Source organism: Alosa pseudoharengus, unplaced genomic scaffold (genome assembly GCF_046254945.1).
Source record: "Alosa pseudoharengus isolate Yale_2024_CS ecotype anadromous, Long Island Sound unplaced genomic scaffold, YU_APseudo_1.1 YU_APseudo_1.1_scf_16, whole genome shotgun sequence".
NCBI classification, from domain to species: domain Eukaryota; kingdom Metazoa; phylum Chordata; class Actinopteri; order Clupeiformes; family Clupeidae; genus Alosa; species Alosa pseudoharengus.
This window is the reverse complement of record NW_027468630.1, coordinates 35,605,203-35,629,202: the sequence shown is the minus strand read 5'-3', so window position 1 is coordinate 35,629,202 and position 24,000 is coordinate 35,605,203. Positions and strand designations below refer to the sequence as shown.

The window sequence follows — 24,000 nt, the reverse complement described above, 5'->3', positions numbered from 1 at the left end:
CATCCTTTCACATTTACACAAAGAGGCGAGAGAAAGATTGAGTCTTTGTCCTTCGGGATTACAATGTCACTTGCAGATGTTTTGATTACAGCGTTAGGAGCTTATCAGAAGTTAAAGCCCAAGGTTTTTTCCCCCCTCCTCCTCCTCCTCCTCCATCCCTCTTTTTTTCCTTTTTTTGTAATTCCTTTAGCTGTTGCCTCTTGTTAAATTTCATACTGCAACTAATTCTGCCCTTGGAGAGGATTACTGTTATGTGATTCAAGTATAAACTTAAAGCACCATTAGGGATTGAACAAGAGGCTTGTGACAATTAAAAGCAAATGTTGGGCTAAATCTGATCTGTCTCAGAAAATGGGCTCCTTATATAAGCGCCGTAAAGCCGAGCAAATAAGACCATGTAAAGCCACTGACTTTAACAGAAAGGCAAAAATAGACGCTAAGCAGAGCTCTGTTGTTCCTGTCTTGTTTAGCCTCCGCATCAATCAAGCGGAACGGCTCGGCACTCGATTGGGCGTCTTACCAAAGGGCCCGCTTCTCCTTGACAGTTCCTCCCATGTTTTAAAACATATATTTCTCTCGATAGCAAAAAAAGAAAAAGAAAAATCGGGCTTATTTTAGCGTCGGTAGTGGTAACCGACCCTCACATAGAGCTTTTCTAATTATAGAGGGGGAGATGGCTGCATGGCATATGCTAGCAACATGAGCAGCAGTCTATGAAATGAGTTCATAAAACGCTACTGAGACGTCTTTGGCACAACACATTCCTTTTTTCCAAGCAGTTGCATAATCCTGATAGATTGCATTTAATTCTTTTCATTTGTTTCTCCAAGGCAATACTTGAACCAAAGAGGCATATCCATGAATTTTCTGAGATAAGGAAAAATCAGTTAAAATGCCCATGCCCGTATTTGGACTAAACACCATCACCATCACTGCTGCTTTGAGCTGCTGTATCTTCAGTAGACTCCACTGGACAGCGGAGTGAGCTGATTGATTGAGGAGGAGGGTAGTTGTGCACTGGGCTGCACTGCCCAGTAGCCAGCAGTTCTGATACTGATGCCAGACAGGTCTGTGTCGGACACAAGTGGCCAACCTGGGTCTGAGCTGTGTGTCTGGACAGGTGTAAGTGCCTGTGCTTTTCACAAGGTATCCGAACCCGACGTGAGCATGCACACACACACACATACACACACACACACACACACACACACACACACACACACACACACACACACACACCTTTGGCTCAGTGCCAGGTTGTGCTGCAAAAGGAGGTTGGCGCATGAGTTATGTGTCGAGATGACATACATCACACCAACAGGAGAAAAAAATCTCTGGAACGACATACACACACAAACACGTGCACACACACAGAGACATAGACACACTCACACACGCACACACACACCAAAGAGAGAGAGAGAGAGAGAGAGAGTGAGAGAGAGAGAGAGAATTATTCTCTCAAAGGTCAGTGTGAACTTTGTCTTTGAGGATTGGAAGTCTTGAGATGAAACAGAAACCATTTGATAAAATAATTTCTTTATGACACTCCAAGGCTTCATATAATGTCTATTATTAGCCCCAGCATATCATTTCCTACATCAAACATAACTATAAGATCACAGTCATTTTTGAAAGAAGAAGAAAAAGATCTCAGAAAGGGGGCATTGTTCATTAGTAGACAGTTTTTTTTCCCTCACTGGGGTCATTGTTGCCTTGTGTTTTGGAGCCTGTGTGTTTTAATTATGCAGCTTTAAACAGTCTGTCATTGTAAAGGTCTGGTTCCACTTATCTAACCCCGAACTGCCTTTCCTCTCCCTGCCCCTGTGAGAGACCTCCACGTGGCTGTCTTCCGGTGGCCCCCTCCCCTTCCCTTATCCCCTTCTCCTCTCGTCTCCGCTCCTCTCCTTCTCCTTTCCCCACCACCACTGGTTGGATGACCCAGGCTGTTCCCTGCCCCCACCCTTGGCTCACACACACACACACACACACACACACACACACACACACACACACACACACACACACACACACACATTCACATTCACAGACGCACACACAAACACATCCCTCTCCCTCTCTCTCTCTCTCACTCACTCCCTCCCTCCTCTCTCTCTCTCTCTCCCTCTCCCCTTAGCCAGATCCATTTCCCTCCCCATAGCTGTACCCCTGTGTCTATCTTTTCCAGTCTCTTTGAAAGCAACACTCTTACAGAGTTTATTATTGTGCCCAGCAAGTGTTGATGATGTACACTTATTCATCTAACTATTATTCTGTTCGTCTTGATTTACTTAGTTATAATGCAGGAATTTCGTTTTTTAATGTTGATTTTATAAATATATATTTGTCTTCATCACTGCTATGATTACTGCCACTCATTACAGCTATGAGTGATTTGAAGTGTTTTATTTATTAATGATAATTTTTCTATTTTTTTTGATTGGAACCTCCGGAGAATAGTCTCCACATACACAGTATGGCCACCACATTCCTGACCGGTTGTAGAAAACAGCAAATGCTGTCAGTGTGCACTTCAAAGAGCCAAAGGTTTCCTCACATGTGGTTTTGAATGGTGTGGGGAACAGCGGGGGGATTTCTACGGGTTAAATGATAATAGTTCTACAGGGCCTCACAGATTAAAAATACAATTTAATTACACGGCAGAGAGGCTAACCACCTCAATTCCGACCCTACACACTCATGCACACACACACATATGATGCACCACAATGACACACTGACAGAATGACATGTGTATATATATATATATACATTGTGTGTGTGTGTGTGTGTGTGTGTGTGTGTGTGTGTGTGTGTGTGTGTGTGTGTGTGTGTGTGTGTGTGTGTGTGTGTGTGTGTGTGTGTGTGTGTGTGTGTGTTGATGTCTAGTTATCTGCCATGGCTGGGCATTGTTAACAGGAGCCAGGGCAGCCGGAGGTGCATAGCGGAGGGCCCCTGGGGTGGGCTTTGTTCCTGTGGACTGACAGGCATATGTCTGTGGCATGTCTGTGCTCTGTGGGGCCCTGATATCTCTCATATGTGTGCCGTTTCCCCAGAGCACACAGACTAGGCAGCATTCTCTCTCTCTTTCTTTCTCTCTCTCCTCTCTCTCGTTCTTTCTTTCTCTTCTCCCTCTTTTTCTGAAGTGAAGAAGGAATACCCTTAGAGTGGAGCTATTCTTAAGGGTTAATCACAGCAGTCAGGTCTCAAATGTACACTCTGTGTATACATACGCACAGGACACTGATAGAGGCACACAGATCCAGTGTAGACTTGTTTTCCCCTTTTAATGACATGACATTCAGTTTGCATTTCAGTTTTGGAGACATCAGATTATCTCAAATTTGTTTTGTTCTGAATTACAGTGTAAAATTAAATTTTGTCTTGTTTTTTGATCTAGCTGTCTTGCAGCTAGTCATAATGGCTGCATGACCACTTTAAAGGACTGATGTCATTTTAGAGTTTTATTACATCTCTCAGTATTGGGAATATATAGTTAAACGGTTCTTTTGTTATTAAACTACAAAGACATACTGATTCAGTATTCGGATTTAAGGATTCAGACTTTTGTGCTTCCCATATTGATCCATAGAACAGTGTTATAATGTCTCTTCTTTCATGTGCTGATGGTTGCTTCTTATGAAGTCCATACTGATAGAGGCCATTTGTACTCTTGTGTATGTTCTTTGTTTTGCAAATCCCCACTTTGCGAAGCCCAAGCAGAGACTAATGATTGCCGTTTTCTCTGTAGACTTGGTCTGTTTGACTCAGTGTTTTATCTAATGAACAAATGATTAAAAGGTTATTTAATCCACAGTTTAGGGGAATGAAAAAGGGCAATATGGGAGAAAAAAATCCACTAAATGTGTGAATAATCTTTTATTCAGTTGAAACTAAACAGATGAAGGCGTAGCTGAACAAAGCTGGCCCTGCTAATTTGTCTCTCGTTAGAGGCTCTCTTTGTTGTTTCCCCCGAACACAAATGAACTTTTATGTGAGGGAGTCTTATTTATGCGCAGACAAAAAGAAAAAAAAATGTTGGCTTTGTTAAGAAGAATGCACAACGCGGCCCAATTAGCGCCATGCCATCCTCTCCTCACAACACAACAGAACCTCAGAACAGGAAATGATAAAGGGAGAATGTTGTTGCCTCCGTGCGTATGGCGGCGGTGGCTGCTGCTGCTGCTGGTGTTGGTGCTGCTCCACCAGTGGCTGCATTACTCCTCCAGGGCCATAACCGTCTCATCAGATCGGCTTGGCCTGAAGCCACAGCGTCTCAGCCCTGCTCTCTGTCTCGCTTTCTCTCTCTTTCTCTCTCTCTCTCTCTTTCTCTTTCTCTCTCTCCCACCCAGCTCCATTTAAAGAGACTGTTAGCTGATGAGCATCCCTACATGCGAGGCTGAAGATAAAAGAAAGCAGTGACCTGACTCATTAGCCCCCTTTGATTTAATATATTGACACTTGGATACAAATAATTCCATTTAGTGGCCTCTGTTGGGAGTGTGGGGTTGGGGGTGGGGGAGGGATCAATTTAATTAGTTATGAAATGTGACTTCTTGTCAGGAAGCAGAAGAAATGCTGACGTTAAATAAAGTCATGTGCAATTTGAACAATAAAGCTTTCGGGGGGGCGCCGCTCATGTTAAAACTTAATGATGCACAAAAAAGGGCTTGATAGATACAACCTCAGCAACGGTCGTGATGGTTTTGAAATTAAGCTAAGTGGATGAACGGGGGAGCGGTAATGTCGCCGGCCTGTTTAAACAAATTTATACATCATGAATATAAACAGTGGAGGGAGCCGGGGCTGAGTGGGTATGCCCATCAGCTCATGCCCGGAGGGGCGTCTGGTAATCGCGACCGCTCGGCCTGGTGATTGCCGCGCATAGCATCACGCAGCAGCTGTGTGCCTTTCAGCTTGCCGTAGCTCAGTGTCCACTCTCGGGCCGAGGAGAGGGCTCTCTTTTAGCTCTCTCTCACTTTCCACTCTCCTCTCTCTCTCTCTCTCTCTCTCTCTCTCTCTCTCTCTCTGAATGGGCGATGTGTTTATCACAGAGATCAGCGAGGCCGGAGTGGATGGCCGCCACTTTAGCCACTCGCTCTGGCAGACGCTGAAGTGCATATGCTCAGGCCAAGAGAGAGAAAGAGAGAGAGAGAGAGAGAGAGAGAGAGTCTCTGCATGCCGAAGTACATTCATACAGTAGAGTTCCACAGATCGGGCAAAGCTCCGGCACAAAGGCACTCTTGTGCTGAACATATGTGGATGACACACGTGTCTGTGCTGGTTGATAGACAAACACAGGTCAATTATTAATGTTAATTACACACAATGTCCTACTGCTCTCTCTCAGTCTCTCTCTCTCACTCATTTGGTCTCTCTCTCTCTCTCTCTCTCTCTCTCTCTCTGTCTCTCTCTCTCGTTATTGTAATTAGCTCCAGGGCAGTGGCTCTGCATTGTGTTCCAACACCTCTGCTGTTAAGCTGCGCTAATGAAGAGGCTCCAATTTGAGAAGAGACTGTCACATGAACAGTTGAATGAATGTGTTAGGTCACACCTGAGTCGCTCGCTCTACCTGAGGGGATTGAAAACAAGCTTTGGGAGTTGGTAATGTATGCCACGAGCCTGCAGGCTGCATCACAGTTCGGGTCTGGTGATAACGCTAATTAATGATGCACAAGATGAGGTGAGCCGCACTTTCTGCGCATCTAATTGTGCATCAAGGAAATTGCACCGGCCGATTATGATTGAGCATGTTTTTTTTGTTGTTTTTTTCTAAATCAGCTCACGGCGTACAACATAAGAGCAATCGGTGGATCGGTCCCTTATGCTGTCGCTGCAAAGCAAAAACATATAGAAAAGACATCAGTGGCACATCAGTGACTGGAGCAAAAGAAAAATGAGCGTGAGCTTCTTTAAATATGCTTTGAATATCATCAGTGGGCACCTGTTTAGACTCCAGATCCCCTGCACAATCAGGCCTCACAATTCCCTCCCTGATCAAGGCAGGCGGCCCTATACTTAGCTCTCATTGTACGGTGGTTCTAGAGGGAAAAATATCAGTTGGCGGAGAACACATCCTCCAGTGTGATGTTGACTTAGTTTCCTCTCCCTCCTGCCTCGGCCCAGTGTTTTCCCTGCTAATGTTGAGCAAACTGTTTTGTCTTTGCGTTGGCTTTTTTCACCGCGGCCCTCGGCCCTAGCAGTGGGCACACACACACGCAGGGGAGAAGGGAGAACCGTTAATGGGGACTACTGTGTGCGGCCAGCCGGCAGTTAGAGAAGGGGCCCGTGTTTTCTTAGGGCCAGGGTGGCAAAGCAAAGCATTCAGCCCATGCAAGCCCGGCCGAAAAAAAGGCCCTTTTTGTTTTCGGGGCGGAGGAGAGTCCAAGCATTCCCCACGGAATACAATGAATGGACCGTTTTGTCCTGCACCCGTTTTTCAGAATTGTTTTTTCTCTCTCTCACTTCTCCCTCTCCCTCTCTCCATCTCTCTCTCTCTTTTTCTCCCTCTCTCTTCCTCTCTTTTTTCATAATTATTCTTGCCCGTCATTGGGTGTGCACATGACATTTGAGCATGTTTTAAAGTCTCAACACACTCATGTGCCTGCAATAAAGCCCTCTTCCCCCCCATGCCCAGCTCCGTAACAATCCCGCTTTCTGCTGGACAACAGACTAGCCTCTGTTGTTCTCCAAGTCCCAGCAGCTGGGAGGCAATAGTGAGGACAGTGGCCCAGTCTATCCGCGGAGGGCAGGAAGAGGGGGAAGCGCTCCTTGAGCCACACTCTGGACAATGGCATTATTAGATTATGGGTGGTCTGACTCCGCTGCTTAGCTCCAGCATTAGATGCATAACATTTTCTCATTAGGATCCAGCCTAGACAGTCTCTACAATGTTTAGACGGGGCAATTGTTGTGTGTACTCGCAAATTTAGACTTCAAAACAAGGAAGTTGTTTTTCAACAGATAAAAATTTATTTTTGTAAATTAGGGATTATATATAGAAATATTATGAAGATAAAAAATCTTGGATTCTACACATTGAATACCATCATAGAAGTTATAAATAATTTTGCCTTTTTTACTTTTATATAACATAATTTTCAGAAGTCTTCCTAAGAAAAATACCATGTTGTCTTGTGATGTAGTCTTGTCTTGTCTTGTCATGTAGGGTCATGAATGAACAAGACATAAATAAAGTCATCCTCAGAAACCCCCCAGGGTCAGGCATACTAATGCCAGGATACCAGTCGGAATATGGAATATGGCAGTGATGATCTGCAGGGTGGCAAGGGTGCCCATGTCAAACAGCTCTCTGGACTCCTTTATCCACCCTGTGTGTGTCGTGTGCCGTAGTGTGTCGCAGGCTTTTCAGCCTGTGCCCCATTCCTTCCTGTGTTGTAGAAGGGATGTGTATGAGGATGCTGGGCCCAGACATACTCATGGGTTTGTTTATGTCTATTCTCTCCTCTCCTCATTATCCATGCCGTTTGAGGGAGTCCCCAGGGATTTTGCCAGTTTACTGCAAACCTTTTTAATTTTATGACTAGACCCTGCCAGAATATGGTTTTCCTTCCCTACTCCTGAGTGTGTGTGTGCACCGAGCACAAGCTTCTGTGCAGATCATATGTTCAGAGGATTTCCCGGCCTGAAAACATGCCAACTTTTAAAGAGTATTCCCAGCAAACAATAATGGAAGGGTATGACAGACAGGAGGATGGAAAGAGAAGAGAGAGAGAGAGAGAAAGAGAAAGGAGGGCCTCTGTAGCCCCTATCATGCTGCACTGTGTGGTTTGTGTATGTGTGGAAATGAAAAGCTCATGAAGAGTGCTGCCTTAGGCCCCATCTTTGATATTTTATATTCAATACAAACCTAATTGCCTGAAATATTTACAATCTTAAATTACATTTTAGGTCTTTGAGGCTCTCCAAGAATGTGCCTTAAGTACACATTTCTGTTGAATCTACAGTGATCACATTTCGACGCTGTTCTCCAGAGAATAGTCCCTCCCCAACTCCCCCATCCCTCTCCTTTGGACTTCATCAATTTCCTAATTTGCTCAACATCAGCAACATTCTTCAGTGGGCTGGGCTATTTTGTTGCCTCCTTGATGTTTCTCTCTAAACAGACACATTTTATAACTCCCTCAGTGATAAAAATGATCTAATAAATTAAGTGAATTTAGCCAGATATAAAGTGAGGCGCTGATCAATAGAAGTTAGTACTTTACTTAGGACTCTTGTCTAGAATGGTAACTGCTGTGTGATATATATGGCTGTTTGCAGCAGAGTGCTCAGCAGCCCGCAGGATCTGGGCAGAGCACCGGGGAAGGGGCCTGCCCTGCTTTTTAACAGCCCCAGACTTAATATAGACATATTGGAATGGCTCATTTCCAAGAGAGCTTGTTTTACTGTGTAAGGAATTAGTGTAACAAGAAGTCATCTATTGGTTATTCCCCCAGACGGCCGCCCTCCGCCGAGTGTCTGGTTTCTGTGCACCTTGCCCCCCATGCGGCAGATATAGCAGCACGCCACACTGGCTCCCCCTCCTCACCACAGTCTCACCCTTTTGTCAGCGAGCCCTTGGGGTGCTACACTTCAACAAGGTTGTTGTGTAGTGTTTGCTTAAATAGCTACTCTAGCAATACTGTTGCTTTTGCCATCATCCCTCCTTCCCTCCATCTCTCTCTCGCTCTTTCTCTATTTCTTTCCCTCCCTCTCTTTCTGTCTTTCTCTCTTTAGGCAGAGATGTTAATCTGTTACCTGTCAGTAAAATGGCCATTTCCTACCGTGGATAAGCCCTAGGACTGAGGGGGGGGGGGTTGAGGTGTGTGCTTGAGCCTTGGGTTAGGAATGGGGAGGGTTAGGAGGGGAGAGTTCTCCGGTCAAAGCCATGACCAGACAAAGGCCCTTTGTGCCTGACCTGTAACGCGGCAGTGGAAGGGCCCTCCTGTTTTCCCTTCGCTCCGGTGGGAACAATGCAGCCAGTCTGTGCTGGGGAGGCGGAGGCCTCGCTCCTAATGCCCACGCTGCGTCAACACAGAGCCGCGGGATCAAAGTCCGGCTCAGGCATATCGATCCACATGGCTGATTGTCATCAGGGAGCAGAGTGGCCGAGCAGCGGAGCAGAATATCTGTGACTTTGATAACGGCCCTCCATGGGTGTGTGCGTTTGTGTGTGCGCGCGCGCGCATGTGTGTGTTTAGGGAGAGGGGGATTAAGGCCGAAAGGCAGACGGATGAAGGAGTGCGGTTAGCTGATGAATGACCTGCGAGGTGGGAGTAATGTGTGCTCGGGGATCGCTGGGATTGTTTTATGAAATGACCTCTCCAGAACAAAGTAACACAGAGACGCACAAGCCCAGAAGTGGTTCCATTCAGCGATTTTCCCCCTGGTTGCCTTCCAGGAAGCTCTCGCCTCAGTGCGCCGCGTTCACACAGTAGCGGCTGTCGCGTTTGCACGGCAGCTTGTTCTAGTCGTCAGGTTGCCACGTGTATGTGTGAGTGTGTGTGTGTGGGTGCACTACAGTGAGGGTGTGTAGATGTACTGTATGGCTGGGTATTTTGTCTTTGTGAAAGTTTGTATGAATGTGTACAATTGTGTACTTGCTCCGGTTGATTTCACTTCTGTCATTTTGAAAATGGATAAAGACGAACAGTTTGGTGAGTATTATCAGGACTTGAATTGGAAATTGAATTTTGGGAAAGACTGCTTTGTCATCTTCTGTATCTCTCTGACAGAAAGGAGACACATACTAACTGAAATGTAAAATTTGCTAGCTTATGCTCGTGGAACGTGTTTCAAACTTTACGCATACAGTTCAAATAGGAGTCAGAGAAGGAGCAGACTCCCCCAGACCCACCCATCTCCCTCCAGCTCTCCCTTCCTTCTATCTGATCTTGCCAACACAGAAGGCATTTAGACATGTTAAAACAACTCTCCTCCTCTCGAAAAAGCAAAAGTGTGCAGCAGTCCCAGGTGATGCTCAGTGAGGATCAGACTGTTTCTATGGTTAGCTGGACACCAGGAAAGGATAGTGGGGGGGGGGGGGGGGGGGGGCAGAGTTAGGAGGATTGCAAGGGTGAGTGAAGGTGGGGAGGGGGTGGTGTAGGGGCTGGGTGGACAAGCCGTCTCAGGGGCGCTGTGAAAACGTCTGAAAAGACAGTGAGGAGTAGGGGTGCTGACAGGGCCCTATTGAGCTCTGGAATGGCTTGTACATCTCCATTTCCCCTCCACCTGCACGATGCATCGGTCAGCCCAGGCCAGGCAGGCCTCCGTGGGAGAGGGACAGCAGAGCTGAGGGGTGCCCAGGGAGGGAGGGGGAAGGGTGGACTGTCAGGCTGGCAGGAGCAGGGGCAGCAGCACAGCGACACACCAACTAGCACCACCCACCCACCAACTAGCTCCAACCACCCCCCATCCACACTTGTTCCTCTCTCGGCGGTCAATTCCGGCTCCCAGAATCCTCCCGAAGAGGCTGACCTCGGGATTACTCACCGTCCTAAACCATTACAGCTTCTTACTGCTGATGTCGACATGTCCGCTAACAACATTGATTAATCTATACGCCCCCATTTATTCACGTTTTTCTCCCTCCTCTTGTGCTCCAGACCCCCAGTCCAGGGACTGCGTGTGTGTGTGTGTGTGTGTGTGTGCGTGTCCCCTCAGCTGTCCCCCCATGAGGTCCTTATTTTAGTGCCTGTAGAGAAACAGACTTATGCGTGCCTGCGTATGCAAGTGCGGGTCTTAAAGAGAAATCAAAGCCTCTCAGACTCGTGTTGCACTGAGAGGGGGGAAACAGATTGTGTGGTGCGCCAGGGCGGCCTTCATCGGGTCATGTGAATTGATGATGTATGTGAGGGCGGGAGTGAAGAGGCCTCTCTTCTCTCTCTTCCTCTCCCTCTCCCTCTCTCCCTCTCTCTCTCTCTCGCTCTCTTTCTATCTCTCCCCCACTCCAGAGCTCTGCTTAGCCGAGCGCCGGCAGAGAGGAGGGCTCCTGCCAAGTCCAGGGCTGACTGATTGCTACAGATGCTCTTCCTCAAGTATTCCGAGTTAGATCCTTACCCGGGAGTCTTCGGGGACAAACAATAGCACCTGTTCCTCATAAGATAGGCCCATTCATGTATCTTTAATGAAGCGACGGGGCAGATGGCGAGAAATGGCGTTAGCCGGCACTTAGCCTTAGCGCTAAGACAAAAGGGGCGCGGTGCCAGGCCAACAATGGGCAGTATTTATGAGGAGCGGAAAGGACGGTGCCCCACACTTGCCCGCGTGTGCCCCCCATCCCCCCAACCCCCCACCTCTACCCCCACTCTCACATCTGCTCCACTTCATTCTCTCACACTCCTGAAGATCACCCTGCCAATTGAAATATTCTGGGCACTCAGCCGATTGGCAGATGAACTTGAGGGTTACTCTTTCAGAGCCTGGCTCTGGATGGGCCTGTCTACAGCAGTAGCCCAGGAGAGAGGGGAGAAACACACACACACACACACACACACACACAGAGGCACACCCAGATAAACTGCGGGAGGGAAAGGGGAGAGGACTATATTTTGTATTGGTGCTGATATGTTATTCATCAGAATGTGTCTGAGCGGGAGCTCAGTCACTTACTTCCATTAGGCTTCAGCAGTCAAAGCCGAGCTAGCTGTACTAATATTTAAATCTATAAATGTATCGGCACAGCACCCACTGTGCTATCTGTTAATTGACAGTCTGGAAAAGATAAGCTTTACTATTAGTCCCCTCTGTGAAGCCTCTGATTTGATTGGCCCCTCTCTCTGACATTGGTTGTGTAAATTAAAGTTTAATGTAAAGGGCTCATTACCACAAATCACAACTGCAACTCCAATCCAGTGCCATCCTATCTATTTCATTTAAACTGTGTGCACTCCCTTTGACTGGCAAAATCCTTTTATTATCTGTCACTGACGTGCTGTCACTGACATCTTAAACAGTTCTTATTTTTATCATATTTATTTCTATTATGGTTTTGTGATGCATTTATTATATTCACCAAAGCTATTCTCCTCATTGATATTTCAATTTGAAATATTCAAGTGTTTTATTTTTTGTTTGTAAATACAAAGAAATGAAGATAGATGGGCTGAATTACAAGTAGATAGATATATAGACAATAAGTAGTTAATAAATCGTATAATAAATAATAGAGATAGAGAAGTTGAAAGAGAGCCTGACACTAAGTAAAGCAAGTGTTCTAAATGAGGGAAGCTGAGATGTGGGGGAATAAATGTGATCTGGCTCCATTTATAAAACAGCTGTTCTCTGTGGCCTGGCTTTGGGCAGATTTATTTTGCTAGTTTAATGTGTCTAAAGTTTATCACAATTATGCATGTGACTGACCTTTTATAACCCAAGGGATGATAGGAATTTAGATGCCTATCAGGGTGTCTGTCTTACATCCTCTGTGTTTTTTAGCCTTATAATTACTCCACTGCTGTGCCCAGCTTCTCTGTAAAGCTGCCTCTTTCTTCTCCATTAGTAATACGATTACTATTTCTTTATGTTTACAGTATTTTTTAATAGAAATTTGACAGATTCCTGTGAAGCAGCGTTTATTTTGTAGAATGACCCTAAAGGTTAATAAATGTACTTTTTTCAAAAACACAGCATATTTAAAGTAATACCTTTCAGATTGAAAAGCGAAAAAAAAAAATGTTTACTCGATTCTTCTCAGCCTCATTCTTTTGCAATGTTACTTTGATAGTTGCACTCCAAAATAAAAAAAGAGAAAAAGTACAGGCCCAGGATGTTATTTATTTTTGCTTAGCAAAACTCACTCTTGGCTGGATCGATGAAGGGCTGCTGAGGCCTAGTTATGTGCTGGGGGAGTTGGAGCAGCTCAGCCATGCCGAGAGAGCATGCATATAGAGAGACGACGAGGGAGGGGGCTGGTGGTGGAGGAGGAGAAAAATGTGGATATCACAAGCAGATCTGATCGCAAACATGGAGAAAAAGTCATTGCTCAAAGCAGGTTGATTTCATGGCCCACTGCAGCAGCTATAATTGCACCCAGGCCCCATGCTTTTCATTGCCGGCTTGATTTTAAAAGAGGGGAATGAATGGAGAAACGCTCTGTTAAGTGTTTATGTTGGGGCCACTGACCTCCATGAACCTGTTTACCAGACGGGCTCCCCAGAGGTGTGCTGGCTGCCTGGCTGAGTGCGGTGCAGTCCGGTCCAGTACAGATTGGCGCTGGCCAGGGATCATGAGCATTCAGGCTCACGGTAGCACATCGCTCATGCAGCCGATCAGAGCCCTGCAGGAAGCAGGGGATGACAGGCAGATTGCCCACCAGTCTCAGGTCTCTGCATGCAGCCTGACCCCGAGGGCCCTGCACTGTGGGCCCTCTGGAAATCAAAAAGCCATAGCAGCCACCCCCCCCCCCCCCCCACACACACACACACACACACCAAATAAGTGTTCACATCATCATTCTCCTTTTCACTTTCTCTATCTGTGATACTCAACATGATTGCTGATTACTGGTGCGCGTCGAAAAGAGGGCGCGTGTGCCGTTACATCGGCCTCCATGTTAAAATGAAATATCGCAAACAGATGAGAAAGGGGGGACTTTTGAGGCTCTGTGCGTCTCGCTGCCTCTCTTTGTAAAAAAAAAAAATCGGCACTCGGAGCACATGCCGTAAATTACCCAGGCTGCCGGGGCTTTTATCGTCTGCATAAATGATCTTCCAAAAATATGAGACAGAGGCAGTATATCTGTGAGGGTCTTTTCCTGTCAGTCAGTGATGTTGGCAAGACAGCGGAGCGCTCCCCCACTGTGACCCCTCTGCACCCCTCCCACCCCACACAGCACGACAGGACCGGAGGAGACGCGCGGGCTCAAATCATGCTCGGTGACGAGAATCTCACCTGTTCTCCACCACGCAGCGCACAGGATGTTTTATGTTCGGACTCGCCGGAGTGTCCTATTGGTGCAGCGCTTCATTCACTAGTATTCTGTCACAGGCCGCAGGCAGCCAAGGCTTGAGCGCTCTCGCAGACTTAGCGGTTCAACCAGGCTACATCTCATTGTGAACTAGCCCAAAGAAGGAAAAGAGGTTTTCAGGGGCCAGAGGATTTAAAAAAATGTTGGACTCATTTTTGTCTATGCCACATTTTTTTCCCTTTTAATGGGGAGAGACGCCTGAAAAAAGGGTTATATACTTTCAATCGAGAAAAAAAAGAAAAACCTGTTATGTCAACAATTACTTTTACAAGTCTATTTGGCAGAAGTAACGCAGGGAAATCACTGATAACGCCGAGGCAGAATGGCTTGAGAATGAGCCCTTATCCGGCATGCCGCACCTTGGATCAGGCAGGGCAAACAGTGTGCAGCGTTGGGCTCTTTGATGTGATAATGTGCGATTGGCGGGGGGATTAGGAGCAGCTGAGGCAGGCGCGGGGTATTGTGCGGTCCACACGCAGGCCCTGGGTGCTCGACGAGGCCCGCTGTCAGCATGCGTTAGCCAGGCGTCTGATCTCCTCTCTCTCTGTCTTCAGCAGGTCCAGGGTCACATGCCTCCGCTCATGATCCCCATTTTTCCACACGACCAGCGCACTCTGGCTGCTGCCGCCGCCGCCCAGCAGGGATTCCTCTTCCCGCCGGGAATGTCCTACAAGCCAGGTATGACACGCGCCTGCACTGTTGAGTGGCTCTAACTGTTTATCCCTCCCTCTCTCTCAGTCTCTCTCTCTCTCTCTCTCTCTCTGTCCTACACTTACCTGTATGCTGTACTCAGCCACTTTATCCTCTTATTCAAATATTGTCCTCTTGTTAAAGGTCCTGCTACTCTTTGCTTCTCTCTCTCTCCCTCTCTTTCTCTCTCTCTTTTATAGCTACTCCATCCTTTGGCCAGAGTACAGATCTCTGGCCAGTATACAGATCTTGAGTGAAGTGTGACCAGTTCAAGAGTGTTTGTCATGCTTGGTTAAATGTCTCGAGCTATGGCTATTAAGTGACATCACTGGTAAAATACAAATTCTAATCTCCCAGGACCGATATGGCTGAAAGCTATCTTGAAACAAAAGATAACAGACATTGTATATGAATGAAAAACATTTTGTCATTTTGTCACAGAGAATCTGTCAAGATGATAAGAGTGGATGTTATCAATGAACCAAACAATAGCTCTGGCACCAACAGCCTTGCAGTCATACCTGCTGTGGCAGGGCTGACGAAATAGAATACAAACACAACCTTTGGTCACAGCCCAGAGTTGCTGTTGAAAGGGTTTGTGTATCTTTCCCCTAAACAATTTATTTCTGCCCTTCTAAGTAGATAAAAAAGACCAAAAATATGCAGTGTACTTTCACAACAGTAGGAAACTCTCCCTCATTTCTGCTGTAGCGCCCCCAACCCGACACACACACACACACACACACGCACACAAACACACACACACACACAGGGGTGCTTTGACAGCTTGGATTGTGAGTGTCACACAGCTTTATTTTGAGTGGATCTTAGTAAGGCCAGACTCCTCATACAACCCCCACAAACACACACACACACACTTCCAGAGCTATGGGTGGGGGGGGGGGGCTGTCTCCTCCTCCCCCCTCCCTCTCTCAGCCTAAAGGTCTTCAGCCTACGGTCTTCATAGCCCCTCAATCTCCTGTTATGCCAGCTTCTTCATGTGTTTTCATTCCGCTGTTTCACAGGGCAGGACCTCTCATTGTACTGTAACAACTCACAATATGCACACACCTCACCCATCTCCCCCACCTCGACCTCCTCCCCCTCTCCTCCTCCCCCTCTCCTCGCGCTGCTCTGAGAGCTAAAAACAATCAGGTCTCCCCTGTCAAAGCAATTAATGCTGTGCACCATCAAGTGTGTCACTTCAGAAACGCAGCCAGGGCTGGTGAGTGCTCAGCTTCAAGGCAGCCGAACAATGGGTTTGGATATATGAGTCCTGGAATGTAAACTAAAATGTCAACATGAAAGTGTCTCGGCTTCTCGTCGGCTGTAATCGTCATCCATCCAAGAATCTGCTGAGGGTGCCGGCGGTAACACAATACCGCCACTTTTTTAGAGTCGACCAGCGCTGGTGCGCTCCTCCACCTCTCCCCCTCACGCTCAGTCTCCCAGAGCCATGTCCAGGCACCGCTTCCTAGCTCGGTTCTATGGGCTGTTTTTGGCTTTGTGTTTTCACTTAAAGTGACCTCTGTTAACATAAAACAGCTGACACACAGAAACACAACCTAACAACTGCCCTTATTTAAAGGAATTGAAATTTACAATTCCTCTTCTGGACCAAATTTAAGTCTTCGAGTATGCAAGTATACTCACTTATCATATATAATTCAGCACGTTGCATGTCAGCAAACTTTAAATGAACAACTCTAAATAAAGGGAAAAAAAGACAAATTCATTTTAGAGGATTTGACAAGAAGTCACTGTCAACCGTCAGGTCATATCAACATCAGAGGATGCAGGAGCCGCCACCAGGTGCAGCGGAGGAAAAGAAGAAGGTCTGTAGCTACAGCTTAGGCCCTGGTGCACGTGTCCCCCTAGAGGGATGCAGGGCACAGGGCTCCCAGGGACCCAGCCTCCCCTCCGCTCCCCTCCCCTCCCCTCACCTCCCTTCCCTGGCCTGCCTCGGCATGCCTCCCCGACTTCTTTTGTATGGCGCAGAGAAAAGAATTTACGCCCTCACGCAAGCATTCCACATCCCCAAACATCAAATTTGGAGGGAAATTGCAACAACATGCAGATTGACTCACTGCCAGGATGCTAACCCTCCTGCCTGTCTCACGTCTGACTTATTGTTCGCGCTGCGCTCCAGAAGTGCCAGTCTCAGCAACAGTAGTTAAAAATTAAAGCCAGGGCCTTGCCCCTGGGTCCCGGCTTCACACTATCAAGCAGTTGAATCTCTGTCACGTTGTGTGTTTTTGTGTTTTGTTTCTCTTTTTTTCCATCCTGAACATTGACTATTGGACAGAAGTAAACTAAAAATGCACAGACAAGGGTTTTCCCCCCAGCACGAGCTGAGCCAACTATTGACACGTCGGGCAGCAGACCTCTGGGAAATCGCACCGAGCGAATCAGTGCGACAAGAGAAAAGAGAGAGAGAGAGGGAGAAAGAGATGTCTGAGAGGAGAATTTATGTGTGAGCTCTGAGGGGAAAGCCCTAGCCCTGCTTTTGTCTGCACACAAGGTGCTTTGAGGAACACATGTCAGCACCTCATCAAAAACACTGCAACAGAGAGATGAGGAACAAGTACAAGAGAGAGGGAGAAAGAGAGACATTAAAATAGAGAAGGGAAAAAAGGTTCTGTAGTCAGCAGGTGAGTAGCAGAACATTATAGGGTGTGGTAGAGCAGCTAATAAATTAACTATAAAGGCGGGGATGAGAGGGAAAGTCAGCTATTTTGGAACTACAGAGGCATGACAGCCTGAACAGGGAGCCTGAGGGGATTATTTCGCCAGTTTGATTTTTTTTTTCTAATATGTTTGACATGGAAAATGTTTTAGTACAAATAACAGGAGTCATAATGGAGACTTCAGCAGGGGTCGCCTTGTGTAAAGCTTCTGCATTATTCATAAGTTTGCAAATGAAAACAAAAAAAAGAGAAAGGAAAAATAAAGGAAGGAAGAAAGAAAGGAAAAGAAGCTTCTGGAAAACAGCTCTGTTTGTGCAGGCCAATTCGGTTATTCCCGACCCCCTCTGTACATAATCTCCAATCGGACGATCGCTGGGCATAAAGGACGGCTCTATTGCTTGGTGCCCCATGTTCTCGGCACTGCTGAGTGGGCATGGGCAGGACAGGGCCCAGTGCTGATGGCCCCTCGCCCCGCCACGCTGTGCCACTACATCCGCCCCACACACTGTGCTCAATGGCCTGAGCAACATCAGTGGCCTCCAGACCCATCCGCAGGGTCATCCTTTTTTCCCGACGCAGGCAGGAGCCGCTGTGACACCCCCACTGTCTGTGTGCATAAAGACAGAGGCGCGTGCCGTAATGGGGCTCTGGAATGGATCCTCCGGCCGGACTCTTTCAGCTGTGATGAGGCCACAATGCCTTATTGACTTTCCGCCGCAGGAGATGCCAGGATGCCGATATATCTGCTTAGCCTTGGGTCTGACGCTCTGAGGTTGTGCATGAATGCACTTTCCCAGCTTCTCTCTCTCTCTCTCTCTCTCTCTCTCTGCCTTAAAAGATCAGTTCCTTTCATTTTGTTATTACCTTGTAGTCTCTCCATGACAACCTTGTTATCTGTGGCACTGTAAAAGCCGCTTTTGACTTATTTATTTAATTGACTCGCAAAAAGGATGACATGCAAATTAATTATTTGCTCTCCGCCCAAAGTTTCAGCTTATCCACTGTCTCTCAAGTCAAAGTTTGCCTTTAAACGATGTCTCCTTTGCCATGGAGAATGCGAAGAGCTCTTGCCCTTGGCACCAGGTGGTCCAACACTGAGTGCCCTCGGAGGGAGCGATCTCCTAATATTCCTCCCTCGCTCTCCTCCACCTTTCATTAGGCTGGCATGCTCTCGCCTCCTCAAGCACCAGCTGTAGTGCCCTGTGCCAGCCTTAAAGAAGAGGGGCCACCAAGAGGATCCACTTCACCAGACTGAATCTTTTTGGCATGATACCTGACTGAAATTTACCAGTGAGGGTCACAGTGATCTCAGGTTAGACTCTGCTGGGAGGCACAGTGAATTCACACAACATTTTTGTTACTGTTTTGTGAGTACATTGGGATTGGAGAGACTGTCGGTTCTGTCAATTCTCATGAGGTTTTGGAAAACTCCTCCATCCCAGTGGTTCTCTGCCATGAGGCTGTTGGTGGCATCTAGCATGTAAGGGAGGAAGGATGGCTCTGAGGGCAGCCCCACCCCGGACCTCAGTGGTACTCCTTTTAGAGCAGCCTCACTTCCACACACATGCACACAGCTGTCTGGCCGCACGCCTGACTCTGCCCTGGACAGTGCCCGTCCTCCTTCCCCCTGGCCACTGCAGTGTCCTCGCCTGGCATCTGACACACCCCTGGTCTCACATGACACTGCTGACCGCACACAGCCACCGCTGACAGAGAGGAGGCAATCACTCGTCCGGTTATGAGAAGAGAGTGGTGAGAAAGTGGAAAAGAGACCTCTCTGTGGGAATGGGGTTGGGTGGTAGGGGGTGAGAATAAAGAAGTAGTCCAACGAAAGAGAGAGAGGGGAGGGGGTGGGCGGCGTATTGGACAGTAATGACCCTCACTTCACTTCTCTCATGACACTGTTTGAAAATCACATCAATTGCGTGGCTCGCAGCTCCTCTGGCCCGTGGCACAGGATTGAATATCCAGACTGCATCACAATGTGCTGCGCTGGACAAGATTGGGAGGCGCACAAGGGAGGGAGGGAGGAAAAAAAGTGGAGAAGGTATATACGTTTCCCTCCCCTCATGCCTGTGGCTTAATGCCTCCATATGTTTGTGTGGAGAAGTGACAGGCGAAAGTGGTGTCTGAATCGGGGCCAATTCTCTTCTTCAGAAGGCACGCTTCAGTCAGCCCTCCGCCGTCCTCGTCGGATCCACCACCAGCCCCCTACACCCCTCACCCTCCCACACACACCCCCACCTCTGACCACAATGTGCTGAGCAGTGAAAGGATTTCTTTACCAAGTTACTCACACAGCCCAGGGATGAAAACATACTTTCCCCTTCTGCTTCATTTTCTCTCCTCTCTCTCCTTTTCTTTTTCTTCCCTTTTCCTCCTCTTATTCTCTCTCTCTCTCTATCTCCCTCTCTTTAGAGCAAATGCTTTCCACTTGTATCTGTATCAGGTTTAACTACCGTCTCCCCTTTGTGTCTTAGATTCCACTTTCCTGATGTGTTGCGATAAGATGATAAAATGTTCAACACAGCTATTGTTTTGAAATTCTCGTAGCTCTCTGGTTAAATGTTGTTGTGATAAAAGAACAAATCATGTCTTTCCTGATCTCCTTCTGTGACTTTGTAAAGTGCTTTGCTTGTTGTGACCTGTTGAAGTAGCACTTTTTTGGCTCGCTCACGCCAGAAGCCACACAATGAGACAGACAATGGCATGTAGGACAAATGAGAGTTGTGTTTACAGTGGCATGGAGAACACACCACCTCTTCTGTGAAACCCAAGCAGTAGCACCACACAAGTATGCAACAGTCACATGAGGAGAGGAGGATAAAAAACTGTTTTTAACTTGCCAATTTGCAATGAACTGATGGTTGTTTATTTTCTTGAAAGGATACAACAAGACTGCAGAATGCAAGAACTTTAAAAAATGAAAAGAATAGAGAATAGAAAAGGCCAGAGATAGAAATAGAGACAGAGTGAGAGAGAGGGAAAAAGAGGAGATTGAGCGAGAGAGAGAGAGTGGGGAAGAGAGAGAGAGAGATAGAGAGTAAGAGTAAAAGAGAGAGGAAGAGAAAGGAGATACGTTCCTCAGTAATCCTGCCTCTGGTGTGCCCAGCTGAATCTTTTGTTGGTGCAGATGTTTGGGCTGGGAGCCGAGGCTGGGTGAAGGCGGCTCCAGGGCCGTGTTGGCACTTGCCTGGCCGCCGTTGGGCCGCTCATTGTCTCAACCTGTGTGCATTGTTCTGCCCTCCTCCCACCCCCTACCCCCCTTCTCCTCCCCTTCTCCTCCTCGACAGGTGATAACTACCCGGTGCAGTTCATTCCATCCACAATGGCAGCTGCCGCCGCGTCAGGACTCAACCCTCTGCAGCTTCAGGTATGTGCAACAACAAAGAATGTGCAGGCACGTTGCCAACCCTTGGGCGCTATACACGGCAAAAAACCAGCTGTATGCTAAATAATGAGCCGGCACGCTAAATAATGCTTGGGAGTCAGCCCTCACCAACTTAACACCTTACACGTGTAATTTAGCCATTTTAAGGAAGAACTTAACCCCATAGTTACTGCGGAGAGTGTAGTTATGAGGATAATGGTTATGGCAGGTGGGATTAGCCCTGCTGGTTTCCCAAGAGGAGAGCCCTCTGCTAAACCAATCAGGAGGGGCTGCGCAGCGACACAAAATGGAACTGGGTTGCTTGCATGGCCTGTTCTGTGTAATGCTAACGGCTGTTTATGTCATGCATTGTGTGTGTGTGTGTGTGTGTGTGTGTGTGTGTGTGTGTGTGTGTGTGTGTGTGTGTGTGTGTGTGTCCAGTGTGAGTGCAGTCTTCTGTGGTGTGAAGGCAGCACAGGGCACTGAACTGTAAGGCAATGCAGAGTGTGAGGTGGTAAATGTGAAAGCAGAGCTGTTAGATAGACAGAGTTAGAGAGAGAGAGAAAGAGAGAGAGAGGAGTGAATTTTGGGAGAGATTCCAGCGGCCCTTAGGCACCACCAGGAGAGTGTTCTCAGGGAGCCCGTTACGGCCGTGAACCGGAGTCGGAGGCTAACTCCAGGCAATAAGCACTTACTGTAATATAGATCGCTATCTGCGATGCACCGTGTGTCTCATTACCATCCTAATCAGCACTATTACTTGGCCTGCTGTGAGCCTGTGAGCGCGCTCTCTTTTTGTTTCCAAATTGACAATATGTTTTCCCCCACTCGCTTTCATCACGTTATATTTACATAACAAATGCTGGGAATGGCTTTGGGAAGCGGAGGCCTCTGTACGATTACACTAATGTCATTATTCTTGGCTGCTCACTGGTGAAATTATCAAAGTGAGCCCTCGCAGCCCCGCTGAAGAATGAAGATGGATGGGAGGCCTTTGAAAAGAGCGGCGTGATAAATATTTAAGTTTTCCTGAAACTTCCCGGGCCAAGGGGTCTCGAGGAGGAGGGGACGAGGCACTTCCTGAGAGTCCTTCCTCTGAAACAAAGAGGAAGGAGAGAGGGAGTGAGGCAGCAGGGGGAAAGAGCAAGAGAGACAGAGAGATAGAGAAAACTCTTTTCAAGTCCTACTTTGGTCTATGCAGTTGTTTTGTCAACAAAGTCAGTAAACTGTTGATAGCAATTAGGCATTAAGCTCTCTGATAGCGAGGGCTTGTGGCAAAACAAAGGCTGTGGAGTTGTGCAATGCAGACACAGGGAGAGAGAGAGAGAGAGAGAGAGAGAGAGAGAAAGAGACAGAGAGAGAGAGAGAAGAAGCATCATGCAACTTTTTCCCCTCTGCCTGATACATGAGCACAATTTGTCCTTCAGAGCTTATCGCTCTCAGCCTTAATGAGCCTTGGCAAGTCCTAACAATGCTGCAGCTGGGCTTGGAAAGGTCTCCTTTATCACACAGCTCTGGGAAGAACAATCAACTACCAGGAAGGTGTGGGATGCGTCTGCTCATGTTTCGGAGGCACGCGTGCGTGTGTGTGCATGTGTGTGCGTGTCAGTCTGTGGGTGTGTGTGTGTGTATTTGCGTGGTCTTCAAGTATTTGTATTACACTGTGTATGTGGCTTCATTTTGCGTTTGTCAGTTAAGAGCAACAGAGAGTTTAGAGAGAGAGAAAAAACACAATAGAAAAAGACAGCACCATTTCTCTGTGTGGCATTTATGTTAATTCATGACTGTCACTTAAAACTGAGTGCACATGCTTGTTGCTGTGTGTGTTCAAATAGCCTATAGCCTATGTGCAGGGCCTTTTGCAGGGAATGATGGTACGACTCTATCCCCTCGCATCTATTTATAGCGGCGCATCGGGTCACTCCGAGGCTGGGATAGCAGTATATCCGAAGGCTGAGGAGTTCCAGCCATTAATTCAGATAATGTGTTTAACCCTGGGAATGGACTAGAACGGAGCCCCAAGACCATGACTCGCCGACCTTTACGGAGCACAGTAAACAAAAAAGAGGTGCATTCCTATTAATTGAAGCCGTCCGCTGGTAGTATATTTCGCCATGCGGCTGCTATTTGCTTTGCACAGAGACCCCCTTAAAACAGCCCCTGCAAGTCAAACATGCCCTTTTCTCTGACGATCAACACATCATGTGACCGCCATGCCTTCCTCTACAAAGCACCACGAAGTGGAATGATTAAAACATAATATCACATATCACGCCGGAGATGGAGATGATTAAATTCATACTCACCATGGTGATAGTATCGTTAGCTGCTAGTCTCTATCAGACTGCACGGCCTGACAGATAAACAGCTGGGCCAACACACACACACAGGCATTTCTATTGTGTGTGTGTGTGTTTATGTGTGTGGGTATGTGTTTGTGTGTCGGAGTCAACCGAGGACTAAAGTGGCAGACAAAACACTCCTTTTAAAGGGAGAACAACAGCACATAGACGCTGTTAAAATATGTAATTTAGCGGAGAAGGGGCATGAAACCAGACCTTGTGTGACTGTTAGCGTGCAGAATGCTGGATGCTACATCTGTGCCCTCACGCTACTTCTGTCTGATGATCCTGTGAGAGGGAGAGATGCAGGGCTCTTTCTACGCCCCATACCCAGCGCACAGCTATTGCGTGTTAGCCACTCCATCTTTACCAGTGTGATCTGCTCACTGAGTGCACATTTACAGGGTGTGCTAATGTGTCTTGCTGCCTGTACGGAGGATCACGGGTCACTGTTAATGAGGGGTGTTTATGTTGGGGGAGTGAGAGGATGGGAGTGTGTGAAGCGTGATTGATTGGTCAGGACTGTATCAGTGTGAGACTGGTGCTCGCGCCTCAGCGGGCAACCCCCGACCCCTTACCTGACGCACCCCCGCTTATCCTCCCGTGCCAGGGGTGTGTGTGTGTGTGGTGGGGGTGGTCCACCCCCCCAAGCGTATCGCCAGCCTGCCGCGTCTGTCTAATTAAAAGATCTCCCCGCTTGTCAGCATCCTGGCAAGTTATCATTTTCAGCCATTTACTCCGTTTAGGTTGAGGAGTATATACAGGGGAAAAACAGGGCTTGTTGGGGAATTTAATTTCCACAATGCGATGGTGGTAACGTGTGCAGCCATCCGCTCGCCACTCTGCCAGTCTTAATGTCAGCCACGCACCCGCTCACCATCTCCACTTGTCATAACAGTCATGGGGTGTGTGTGTGTGTGTGTGTGTGTGTGTGTGTAGGGA

At 47.5% G+C, this 24,000-nt stretch overlaps 1 protein-coding gene across 7 annotated transcripts in view; it reads left to right on the top strand.

The window, feature by feature from the left end:
- Positions 1-24,000, top strand: part of sox6 (SRY-box transcription factor 6) — a 166,047-nt gene that overhangs the window by 104,518 nt on the left and 37,529 nt on the right. For 5 of the 7 annotated variants that reach the window (XM_076287878.1, XM_076287873.1, XM_076287880.1 and 2 more), the window contains 2 exons: positions 14,524-14,647; positions 20,640-20,719. In XM_076287878.1, the coding sequence (XP_076143993.1) occupies positions 14,524-14,647; positions 20,640-20,719 (204 nt within the window). The remainder of the gene's footprint in view (positions 1-14,523; positions 14,648-20,639; positions 20,720-24,000) is intronic. The other 2 variants (XM_076287879.1, XM_076287876.1) reach the window with 1 other exon arrangement.